This window comes from Triticum aestivum, chromosome 7B, assembly GCF_018294505.1.
Source record: "Triticum aestivum cultivar Chinese Spring chromosome 7B, IWGSC CS RefSeq v2.1, whole genome shotgun sequence".
Classification (NCBI taxonomy): Eukaryota; Viridiplantae; Streptophyta; class Magnoliopsida; order Poales; family Poaceae; genus Triticum; species Triticum aestivum.
The window spans coordinates 36201492-36213029 of record NC_057813.1 but is presented as its reverse complement, the minus strand read 5'-3'; the positions used below and the strand labels follow the sequence as shown (position 1 = coordinate 36213029).

At 41.9% G+C, this 11538-nt stretch overlaps 1 protein-coding gene across 1 annotated transcript; it reads right to left on the bottom strand.

Annotated features, from left to right (window-relative positions):
- Positions 1-344: 344 nt before the first annotated feature.
- LOC123157603 (protein DMP3-like) lies at positions 345-1088 on the bottom strand. The gene has a single exon (XM_044575870.1). The coding sequence runs from the start codon at positions 1086-1088 to the stop codon at positions 345-347; it is 744 nt and encodes a 247-aa protein (XP_044431805.1).
- Between the last annotated feature and the right edge of the window lie 10450 nt (positions 1089-11538).

Genomic DNA, 11538 nt, shown 5'->3' with positions numbered 1-11538 from the left:
GATGAAAGACGAAGCTTCTTCTTTTTGAGGTATACCCACCGTATGCCTAGCCTAACCACCAAGGAATTTAAGTAATGCACGCATTTTTGTTATTCCACATAGGAGTTTACATAGACTTTGGGCGAGGTTCATGGGTTATTCCTTTTACGAAGTAAGGTGTATATTTTTCCTCTGTAACTTTACATCCAAGGATATATGTACATACACGAATGGTTCCATGCCATGAACAAACTAAACAGTACACAAGTATTTCTCAAAAATAAAGTAATCACAAGTTAACTATATATACCATGATTACGTTGTAATCTAATTGTCCAAAAAAAGGTGATATGATCATCTAAACATCAAGTGAGCTTCTCATGAGGAGTTGTGTCAGTGTAGCCGATGCCCTTCCTCTTTGTGGGGAAGACCATGAACACAAAACTCAACAGAAATGCGATGCCCAACGGCAGGTTCTTCAGCAGCTCCGCGGTGTTCCTGCCGGCATTGGGGAAGAAGCAGTTTTGTAGCCCCATGTCGCTGAATGCCATGGTGAGAAAGACCAGCGCTGTGAAGATGGCGTGCAAAAAGTCCAGCGGCTGGATGCGGAGCCTCCGGAACTCAGCTGGAGTCCACTTCAGCTTCTCCTCTTTGTCAGAAAAATTGAACATGTTGAAGCCGCGTGGTGTGGCGACTCCGTAGTAGAGCTTCTGGTCGCGGCCGAGGACGCTGTCGGTGAAGGAGAAGAGGATGCATTGAGCGACGAGGATGATGACCAGCGCGGCGGTGAGCCACTGGTTGGAGGCCTTGCACTTGTCGTGGTTGGTAAAGGGTGGGGATAGAGCCTGGTACGCGAGCATTGTGCCCGTCGGCAGGAGCTGCGCGAGGTTTGCGGCGCTCGACATGACCTTATCCGTTGCCTTTGATGCTGGTCCGGCAGCTGCTGCAGGTGCTATGGTCACATCACCGGCATCATTAGGCATGGCCGGGACTGTCCCGGCCGTTGGCTGGCCGTTGGTTTGTGGACTTGGAGGCATCCGGATCACGATGGACGATGGAGTAGGAGACGCTATTGTGTGGTCGATTAGGAATGTCCTAAGCTGTTCCATTCGTGTGGCAACGCAACGTTGGTGTGTATATATAGGTGAACTCTCTATGAATGGTTCTACCGTTGGCCATGTTGATTTGTCTACGTGGTGTGGCAAGCTAGTTGAAGCCCAGCACATGTTGATTTCAACTATTCTAGGCGTGATAAGTCGTTTCTACATGTATTGAATTGTCTTATAAGTTTGCGTCCCACGTACTTGGAACTCTCTCTAGATTTTCTTTGGAACTCTCTCCTGACGGTGCGACGATGCATTCTTCCCCGAAAGTGAGGAAATGAATTAGTTCAAGATCACTTGTTTCCAGTAGAAATCTGCAAACTTACCTTTCACTCAACTAGCACAGTGCCATCTGGCAAATGCGAGGGCCTGCCTTTATTGTTCTAATTTTTTGTAAAAAATGAATTTTAGATATTCATATTGTGTGACTAGAATTCAGAAATCAATAGTGTGACTCTATAGCCACTGCTAAATTGGATATTATATGAACACATACATATTACATGCCTCACTGGTATGCATGATCTTAAAACATTAGAATTTTGATGGGAGTGCAAGATAGAAGACTTGGAAGCACACGAATTTTGTAAACTGTGTTTTTTGTTCAATAAATGTCCAACCACAAGAAAAACAAATACTCCATTTGTTCCAAGATTATTGAAAGGCAACTATGTAAACTTTGTGCAAGACTATAGAAAAAAATTCAACATCTGCATTGCCAAATCATTACCATTAGATCACGAAATATATTCTCAAATGACAGAAAATTGGTATTTTATAAATTGGTCAAAGTTTATGAAACTTGGCTTTTGAGAAAACCAAGATACCGCATCTATATGGTGATATTTTATATATTGGTCGATATAGTGTGGTATAGTAAACATATACCGCATCTATATGCTGATTTTAGAATATGCCACAACTTTTTGTGAGGGTATTCTGTGGTAGTCTCGATGCAACCCAAATTAGGAGACTCCTCAATCACTCGCACACACGCACACATGTGATTTTTTAGAGTCAAATCAGACAAAACTACTTCACATATTATACATTTAAGAATGAATCATAGAACACACATGATATCATACAGACCGAAGAATATTCAGTGACCAGCCTTTGGGTCTTCTAAACACATATATGTTTGGCATGTTCCATTCTTTCTCAAAAAGTTCCACAGAAAGTGGGAGGCGAAGTTAGATGTAAAAAACTGAAAATATTTGTGTTGGAAGTTTAAGTGGCGCATAGAAGTACCATTCATATCGCTCGAGCTAGCGGTACAACATTACGTGCCTGCACCCTGTTCTTGAATCATGTATCATTGTGGCAAAGAAAACTCATGTAAAAAATATCCGCACACAACAAAAGAAGACATGATTTCAATTACAAAAAGAGGAAATCGTGATCTCACTTCCATGGTTCCTCACTTTGAAGCATGAAACAGCCATCACACCCAAAAGTGGAGGCATGGTCAACTGCGAGACAAAGACCACAACATACAGCTTAGCTAGTGCACATTAAATCGAGCTATTCATACCTAGAAATATGGACATACATCAAGCCAAGGCTTAGGCAATGACTTGTATGAGATGGAAATTCATATTCGATCGGCATGCTGAGTATTGACTAACGAATGTAAATCATAACATGTCATAGTAAAATCAAACTTTTTAAAGAATAGGAAATTGATACTTTTGAGCTCTAGTAGATTAATTATCCGGTGTTTGTATACTAACTCAACAATTTTCTTATAGGATATGTTATATTATATTATATTGTATTATATTATTGAAAAGATCGAGAAGAGGTGTCTAGAGGGGGTTGAATAGACTCTAAGTAAGAAAAGTTGCAGTTTTAATTTCTTTAAGTTGAAGTGGAGTTTGGCACAAGTTTTAACATTCACAATACATATCAAGCAAGCATGACAAGAGTATGTGAGCAGCGGAAAGTAAAGCATGCAAATTGCAAGAATGTTAAGGGATGGGATTGGAGTGTGCAAACGCAATTTGGAGACACAGAGATTTTTTATCCATGGTTCCGATAGGTGGTGCTATCGTACATCCACGTTGATAGAGACTTCAATCCATGAAGGGTAACGGTTGCGCGAGTCCACGGAGGGCTCCACCCATGAAGGGTCCACGAAGAAGCAACCTTGTCTATCCCACCATGGTCGTCGCCCATGAAGGACTTGCCTCACTAGGGTAGATCTTCACGAAGTAGGCGATCTCCTTGCCCTTACAAACTCCTTGGTTCAACTCCACAATCTTGACGGAGGCTCCCAAGTGACACCTAGCCAATCTAGGAGACACCACTCTCCAAGAAGTAACAAATGGTGTGTTGATGATGAAATCCTTTCTCTTGTGCTTCAAATGATAGTCTCCCCAACACCCAACTCTCTCTCACAGGATTTGGATTGGGTGGAAAGAAGATTTGAGTGGAAAGCAACTTGGGGAAGGCTAGAGATCAAGATTTATGTGGTAGGAATGGAATATCTTGACCTCAACACAAGTGTAGGTGGTTCTCTCTCAGAAAATGTATGTTGGAAGTGTAGGCATGTTCTGATGGCTCTCTCCATGAATGAAGAGTGGGTGGAGGGGTATATATAGCCTCCACACAAAATCAAACCGTTACACACAACTTACCAAACTCGGTGGGACCGAATCGTGAAACTCCGTCAGACCGATTTTGTTCATAATGTGACCATTAGGCATTTTGGTGGGACCGATATGATCAACTCGGTAGGACCGATGTGCTAGGGTTAGGGTAAAGCCTCAACTCGGTTTGACCGATTACACAAACTCGGCGGGACCGATTTGGGTAACAAGCAAAACAGAGAGTTGGCCAGGCAAACTCGGTGGGACCGATTGCATATCTCGGTGGGACCGGAATTATTGCAATAGGCAACAGAGAATTTGCAAGCCCATCTCGGTGAGACTGAGATCCCATCGGTGAGACCGACTTGATTAGGGTTTCTCGCAGTGGCTATGTCAAGAGAACTCGGTGGCGCGGGATAGAAAGATTCGGTAGGGCCGAGTTTGACTTTTGGTTTGGGACATATGTGGATGTGAGAAAGTGGTTGAGGGCTTTGGAGCATATCACTAAGCACTTTGAGCAAGCAAGCCATTAAGCAACACCTCATCCCCTCTTAATAGTATTGGATTTCCTATGGACTCAGTGTGATCTTGGATCACTAAAAGTAAAGTGTAGACTCTTGTGCTTTGAGCTTGAGCCAATCCTTTGTCCTTAGCATCTTGAAGGGGTTCCACATCCTCTAGTCCATGACACTCCATTGTTGAACTTATCTGAAACATACTAGGTAAGAGTATTAGTCCAACAAGAGATATGTTGACATTAATTACCAAAATCACCCAGGGAGCACTTGTGCTTTCAATCTCCCCCCTTTTTGGTAATTGACGACAACATACATCAAAGCTTTAGAGAAAGATATAGAGAATAACAAGTAAAGCTTTGGAAAGACATGTAACATGCATAGGCTCCTCCTACATGTATGCAATCATGTAAATATGGAATATAGGAGCATGTGAATGCATAAGCATGACAGAGTAAGCAATGTGTTACATGTATCTTGGCTATATGCATCAGAGCAAATGATGTGAATATAGGAAATGTACCTTCATGCTCATCAGTCCTTCTTGCAAACAGTATGTACATCAGCAAGAAATCCTCATACACATGACTGTGATGCATATACTTACCTTGTGGTCTTGAGTTGGCTTAGGAAGGAATGAACCTGCGTAAACAAGGTTAGATAATACATATACACCTACTAGCCAGAGCAAACAAAAGAAACCACAAGAGTACCAAGACTAGGATGACATGTAGAGAGTGAGTACAGAGTACCCCATTGGATATAGACATGTCCCCAAAGGTAAAGATGTGCAATGAATTCAAGGATTTCCTTCCCTTAGATGTCTTGCTCCCCCTGAATCTAGCATGGGATACTGGGAGAAGATAGGGAACAGAAAATCAGAGCAAAGAACAGAAACAAAGCTAATGCAAACAATCAAATATGAACATGTCTTTCCCCTCTTAAAGACATGTGACTTCTCTCCTCTTGAACACCAAGCATCCGGGGTCTCTCTCTCTCTCTGAGTATTCTCTCCACCTATAGAAATGATTAAGCTTTGATATGATCTCTCTCTCCCCCTTTGACATCAATTTCCAAGAAGGGTTCTTCTGGATTTTTGCTACAAATGGGTTTGGTCCTTGAGTCATAGAGCAAAGCAGCAAGTCGAATGTGATGCTGGCAGAGGACAAGAATCATTGAGTGGAGCTGGATCAAAAAGAATGCAGGAACAAGTGGCAAGCTGTCTTTCCTGCAGTGAAATCGGTGGCACCGAGTTTTGCACTTCAGTTGTACCAAAAGAATTCGGTTGGACCGAAAACAACAGACCGATGTGACCGAGTTCATCATAGAGAAAACATTTGTCACCTCAGCTCACTAGACAAGTAAGATCTCACAAGGATTTGCAAGGAATTAACTGAAAGATTTGCAAGGAATTTGATGCAGGGAATGCAGAACAAAAAGAAACAGAAAAGTAATCTAGATGAAGTTTTTTTTGAAAGGGGAAACAAATATGCGTGAGACAAATGCAAGAGCACAGAAAGGAACATAAGAGAACTTCATCTAGAATTGGTCGGCCACAATGTCACCTATGTTAGAGTACATTGACTTAGGAGTCAAGTGAGATCACTTGATCATAGGTCATACTCATCGTTTAAGCTCAAAATGCGGTTACCATTTTTCGTTTAAGCATTTTTATGTATTCACATCTTGTTGAGTTGCTTTGACTCATGACTTGGAGTAAAGCTTCTCTACGATGGAATAACATACCTTGGGTGGTGGTGTTAATCGTGATCATGTAGTTGAACTTGTGTGGGTTGCTCAAGGTTGATGTAGCTCATCAAGAGTTGGGAGCTCCACTTAGAATTTGAGTTCATATTCCTACATGGGTTAGTCTTGCAAGGAAGAGCACTTGTGTATCCAAAATGACAATCATGAAACTCAATATAGAATTTGTCAAAGGATATGTTTGAAGGGTTTTGTGCTTCCTTGTCTTCAACCACCATTGTGTAGAGACTTGGTGATGTAGAGATTTGCTCAAGATGCGAGTGGGTTGCAATCTCATAGATTTAGATTCATCCAAGTACCTACAAGGGTTAGATGACATGCAAGGGTGCAAATATATCCAAGACATATGAATAGCAACATGAAAGAAATATCAAGGATTAGTCAAAGGCTCATGCCTTGCATGTATCCAAAAGGAGCTCCTACTCCAAGTTTGAAGCATCAATGATGTTCAATTCACCTCTCAAACGGCAAAAGACTTTCTCATCAAGTGGTTTGGTGAATATATTTGCTAATTGCTTATCGGTGCGAACATGCTTAAGATTAATGTCCCCTTTGGCAACGTGATCTCAAATGAAATAATGACGAACTTCAATATGCTTAGTTCGAGAGTGTTGCACGGGATTGTGAGCAATCTTGATAGCACTTTCATTGTCACAAAGCAATGGAACATGTTTCACATATATCCCATAATCTTTAAGGGTTTGGGTCATCCAAAGTAATTGAGCACAACATGAACTAGCGGCAATGTATTCCGCTTCGGCGGTGGATAAGGATACCGAGTTCTGTTTCTTGGAGGACCAAGACACAAGAGATCTACCAAGAAATTTACAAGTACCCGAAGTGGACTTTCTATCAACCTTGTCTCCGGCATAGTCTGAATCGGAGTAACCAGCAAGATCGAAAGAAGACCTCTTAGGATACCAAATGCCAAATTTTGGTGTGTGTATTAAGTATCTCACTATCCTTTTCACAGCCTTAAGATGACGTTCTTTAGGGGCCACTTGATATCGTGCACACATGCACACACTTGGCATAATATCGGGACGAGAGGCACATAGATATAACAATGAACCAATCATGGAGTTGTAAACCTTTTGATCAACCGGTTCACCATCTTTGGTCAAATCAAGATGTCCACTAGTAGGCATGGGTGTAGTCATACCTTTGCATTCTTGCATATTGAACTTCTTGAATAAGTCCTTGGTGTACTTTGTTTGAGAGACAAAGGTACCTTCCTTAGTTTGCTTGATTTGCAAACCGAGAAAGAATTTGAGTTCACTCATCATAGCCATCTCAAACTTCTCCCACATTAGCTTTCCAAAATTTTCACTAAAGTGAGGGTTAGTCGAACCAAATATAATATCATCAACATAGATTTGGCACACAAATAGTTCTCCATTAACCCTTTTAGTAAAAATAGTAGAATCGATTTTTCCAATTTCAAAGCCTTTTTCAATAAGGAACTTGGTCAAGCATTTATACCACGCTCTAGAGTGAATTGCAAAAAACCACCACATTTGGGGCATTGATTGCAGAAAACCATGAGGTCGCTAATCATTTGCAAAAAACACCGCACATTCAGTAAACTTATTGCAGTGTGCACTGATCGGCCGATTTGCTTCGTTTGAGTGCGTTTTCGACAGATGGGGCCCGGTTTCCCCCCACGTGGCATAACTAACAGCTAACGGCGCCGTCTGGTCGAGACGACTTGGTCGGCTCGCGTCGGACGGGCCGACCGCGCTGCCCCACTCCACTTCTCACTCACTCGCTCCTCTGCTCTCCCTCGCGCTCTCAACCTTGCTCTGCCTCCTCTCGTCTCCTCTCGTCGCCGGCCACCGGCCGCCATGGTTTCTTGAAGCGACAGCTCGAGTAGTGAGGACTCCGACGTGCAGATCATTTCTTCCTACGACTCCCCTATTAAGGTTAGCTGGTTCCACCAGGGACTGCATTTAGGGTTTTGATTTGGGCATTTTGGATTTAGGGTTTCAGCTCGATTTGAACCAGTATATTTGTTTTGCCCAGATCCCACCAACAATGGATGACCCGTTGTTCACTAGTGCTGCTGACGATTTGAGGGTGATGTGCGAGCATGGCAAGCCAGGGAAGAAATGTGTTGCATTCCAGGGGATAAGCACTGGGAGGAGGTTCATTGCTTGTGCCATAGAAGTAAGTTAGCAAATTAGTTGCAAAGTGAAACCTCTCCTGTGTAGTATAGTTCATCTGTTCTAGGGTTAACTGTTCATCTGTTCTAGGGTTAACTGTTCATGTTATGTTCATGTTCTAGGGTGTACTGTTCATTGCTCATAGTTCCTGTTCATGGTTCAATTATACTGATTTATGTTCATAGTAACTGTTCATGTTAGGAAACATGTTTAGTTTTTTGAGTTGAATTGATCTAACTGAATCTACACCTTAACTGTAACCTTAACTTAACTTAACTGAATTGCAAAAGGTTTACTGACAACATGTTTGAACTACTTTATTTTGTATTGCAGGGAGTTAATAACTGTGGATTAGTGCAGTGGGTAGATGAGGAGTGGCCAGATCATCTGCAGAATGCCCTCCACAAACTGTGGCTTATGTATGAGGATAGCATCCAGGCCAATAAGATGGCATGCCTTGAGCATTCATTTACTGTGCATGATCTAGCACAACAGAAAAAAGAGTTGCAGGAGACTTATGAGAAGCTTGTTGAAGATGTGAACAACCTCTTGGATTCTCAGGATGATCTGCCACATGAAACTGATATGAATGTTGCTGACAGCAGCATGGAAAAGGATACTGAGATCAAAAAATTGAAGGCAGTTGTTGATCAGTTGAAGTACATTCATGCTGCTCAAGACAATGTCATTAGGAATTTGAAGTTCAATCATCTGAAAGAGAAGGAAAAGATGAGCTCTGATAAGAGGACTTTGGAGTTTAGCTTTGCTGACCTGAAGAAAGAGAAGGAGAAGCTGGATTGTTACATTGCTGAGTTGACTAAAGAGAAGGAGAAGTTGAGCATTGAGAAGAGTACTTTGCAGTGTGTTGTTGCTGACCTGAAGAAAGCTGGTGAAAGTAACAAGAGGAAGCTGAAGGAAATCAAGGGTATTTGTGGTGAAGAATAAATTGTGTTGTCATATGACCATGTGGGTCATTGTCTTTAGTTACTAGCTTTGAACTATGGCCTGTAATGTGTTAAGTTTGAATCTGTTGAACTAATTTACTTTTGAAGCATTGAACTATGGCTTGTAATGTGTGCTAAATTTGAATCTGTTGAACTAAGTTGTGAAGTGTTGCATGGCATGTAATGGGTTTAGCTTGGATCATTTAATGAAGATGTTTGTAGTGTTATTTTTATGTATGTTGGTTTGTGATGAAAGGTCTGTTTGTCGACGCCGAGCCATCCTAAGTGACAAAAATGGTTCATTTAAGGTTGGTTGACGCCGAGCCACCCTAAGTGGCAGGTTTGCTTCACTTGGGGGTTGGTCGACGCCGAGCCACCCTAAGTGACAAAATGGTTCATTTAGGGGTTGGTCGACGCCGAGCCACCCTAAGTGACAAAAATGCTTCACTTAGGGGTTGGTCGATGCCTAGCCACCCTAAGTGACAAAAATGGTTCATTTAGGGGTTGGTCAACGCCGAGCCACCCTAACTAACAAAAATGCTTCACTTAGGGGTTGGTCGACGCCGAGCCACGCTAAGTGACAAAAATGGTTCATTTAGGGGTTGGTTGACGCCGAGCCATCCTAAGTGACAAAAATGCTTCACTTAGGGGTTGGTCGATGCCGAGCCACCATAAGTGACAAAAATGGTTCATTTAAGGTTGGTCGACGCCGAGCCACTCTAAGTGACAACAACATCATCATAATAACTATAAAATCCTAATTATCATCATCAACAACAAAGTCTAAATGGCAGCATCATAGACAACACAATCATTATCATAGTCTACTTGACATCCTCATGCATAAAAGTCTTGATCACAACCACAATTAGGTAACTTACATAGTGCCATCACAAAGTAGCCAAAATAGGCTGAATTAAACTAGTTTGAACATGACAAACTCACAGCTGTTTTCAGCATCACAAACTTGAAACTGTTTTCAACAACACAAACTTGAAATTGTTTTCAACATCACCATCATGAAATTACTTCTTCTTGCTGCCCTGAGAACAATTGAACCACTCAGACATCTTGTAAGAAGGTTTTCTCAGCCTTCCAGAACCTGAAGCTCTAGGTGGTATGAAGGTTTTCTTTGCAGCAGTAGAAGAACTAGGCCTAGAAGCACCAGTAGTAGATGAACCTGGCCTAGAAGCACCAGCAGTAGATGAACTTGGCCTTGTAGCTACAGCACTAGATGAACCTGGCCTAGAAGCAGCAACAGTAGATGCAGTTGCTCTCCTAGTTGCAGGAGGAGCTGATGGAGCTGGCCTAGGTGCTGGTGGAGCTGTAGTTCTTGCCCTGGGTACTGATGGAGCTGAAGGAGCTGCCCTTGGGGTTGTTGAAGCTGCATCAACTCTTCTGCTTTCCTGCAGTGTAAACATACAAAGATTAGAACATAGTACAGGAAATATAATCATAAACTGAATTTTTTGAAGTTTGGACAATTAACCTGATGTTGGTTCCTTCTCATTGCAAGGGCTGGCTTAAGTTTTTTGTGGCAGCTAGTGTACCTATGCCCACTCAAATTGCAATTACTACAAGTGATTAATGCCATCCTAGAAGTATCCTTGGGAGCTGGCTTCTCAAACTGATTCTTTCTCCTCTTTGTCTGCTTCTTTCCTGGCTTGTCTCTGAAAACAGGTGGCTCTATGTCAGGGGTCCCAGTCTTTGGCCATAGGTCAGGCCCAGGCACAGGGTAGACAATTGGACTGTAGGCTTGTTGATACATTGGTTTCTTGAAGAAAGCATTAACAAAATCTTCTGGATGTAGTTTTGCCTTGTTAATTGCTGAAACACCATGATTGCAAGGAACCCCAGTCATGTCCCATTTTCTACACCCACATGTGTAATCTTTCAAATTTACTACATATGTGCTTTCTCCACTTGCAACCTGGTATAGATCAGGTCCAGCCTTGATTGACTGACAGAATCTGGAATGATGTTTAGCTTCTTCCATCTTTTCAGCATATGTTGGGCATATCTGCCACTTAGCTATCTCTGTCTTGGTCCTATTGGCATTGAACTTAACTAACACTTTTGTTCTGATCCCATCCACCATGGTTTTAATTGGTTTTTCCTCTCACATCAAGTATCATTTTGTTGAATACTTCACTTATGTTGTTCACAACCAAGTCAGTTTTACAATTTGTGTCCATGGCATGTCTAGCCCATGTATGCTTTGGTATCTTACTAAGCCATTTCCAAGCTGCTTGACACTCTTTTTTCATACCATCCATTACTTGATCATATCCATGCTCAGTATATGAATAACTAGCCTGATCCATGTATTTCTTTAACTCTTCACCTCTAAAGCCAGCTGTTTGGAAGTTCTGATAAATATGTCTAAGGCAGAATCTTTGAGGGCAATTTGGGAATACATTGGTTATTGCTTTAAGCAGGCCCTGTGAAAGTAAACTAATGTTTGAATATGATGCCAGAAG

Excerpts from the sequence above, each read along its gene's own strand:
- LOC123157603 (XM_044575870.1), bottom strand. The coding sequence starts at position 1,088 with ATGGAACAGCTTAGGACATTCCTAATCGACCACACAATAGCGTCTCCT.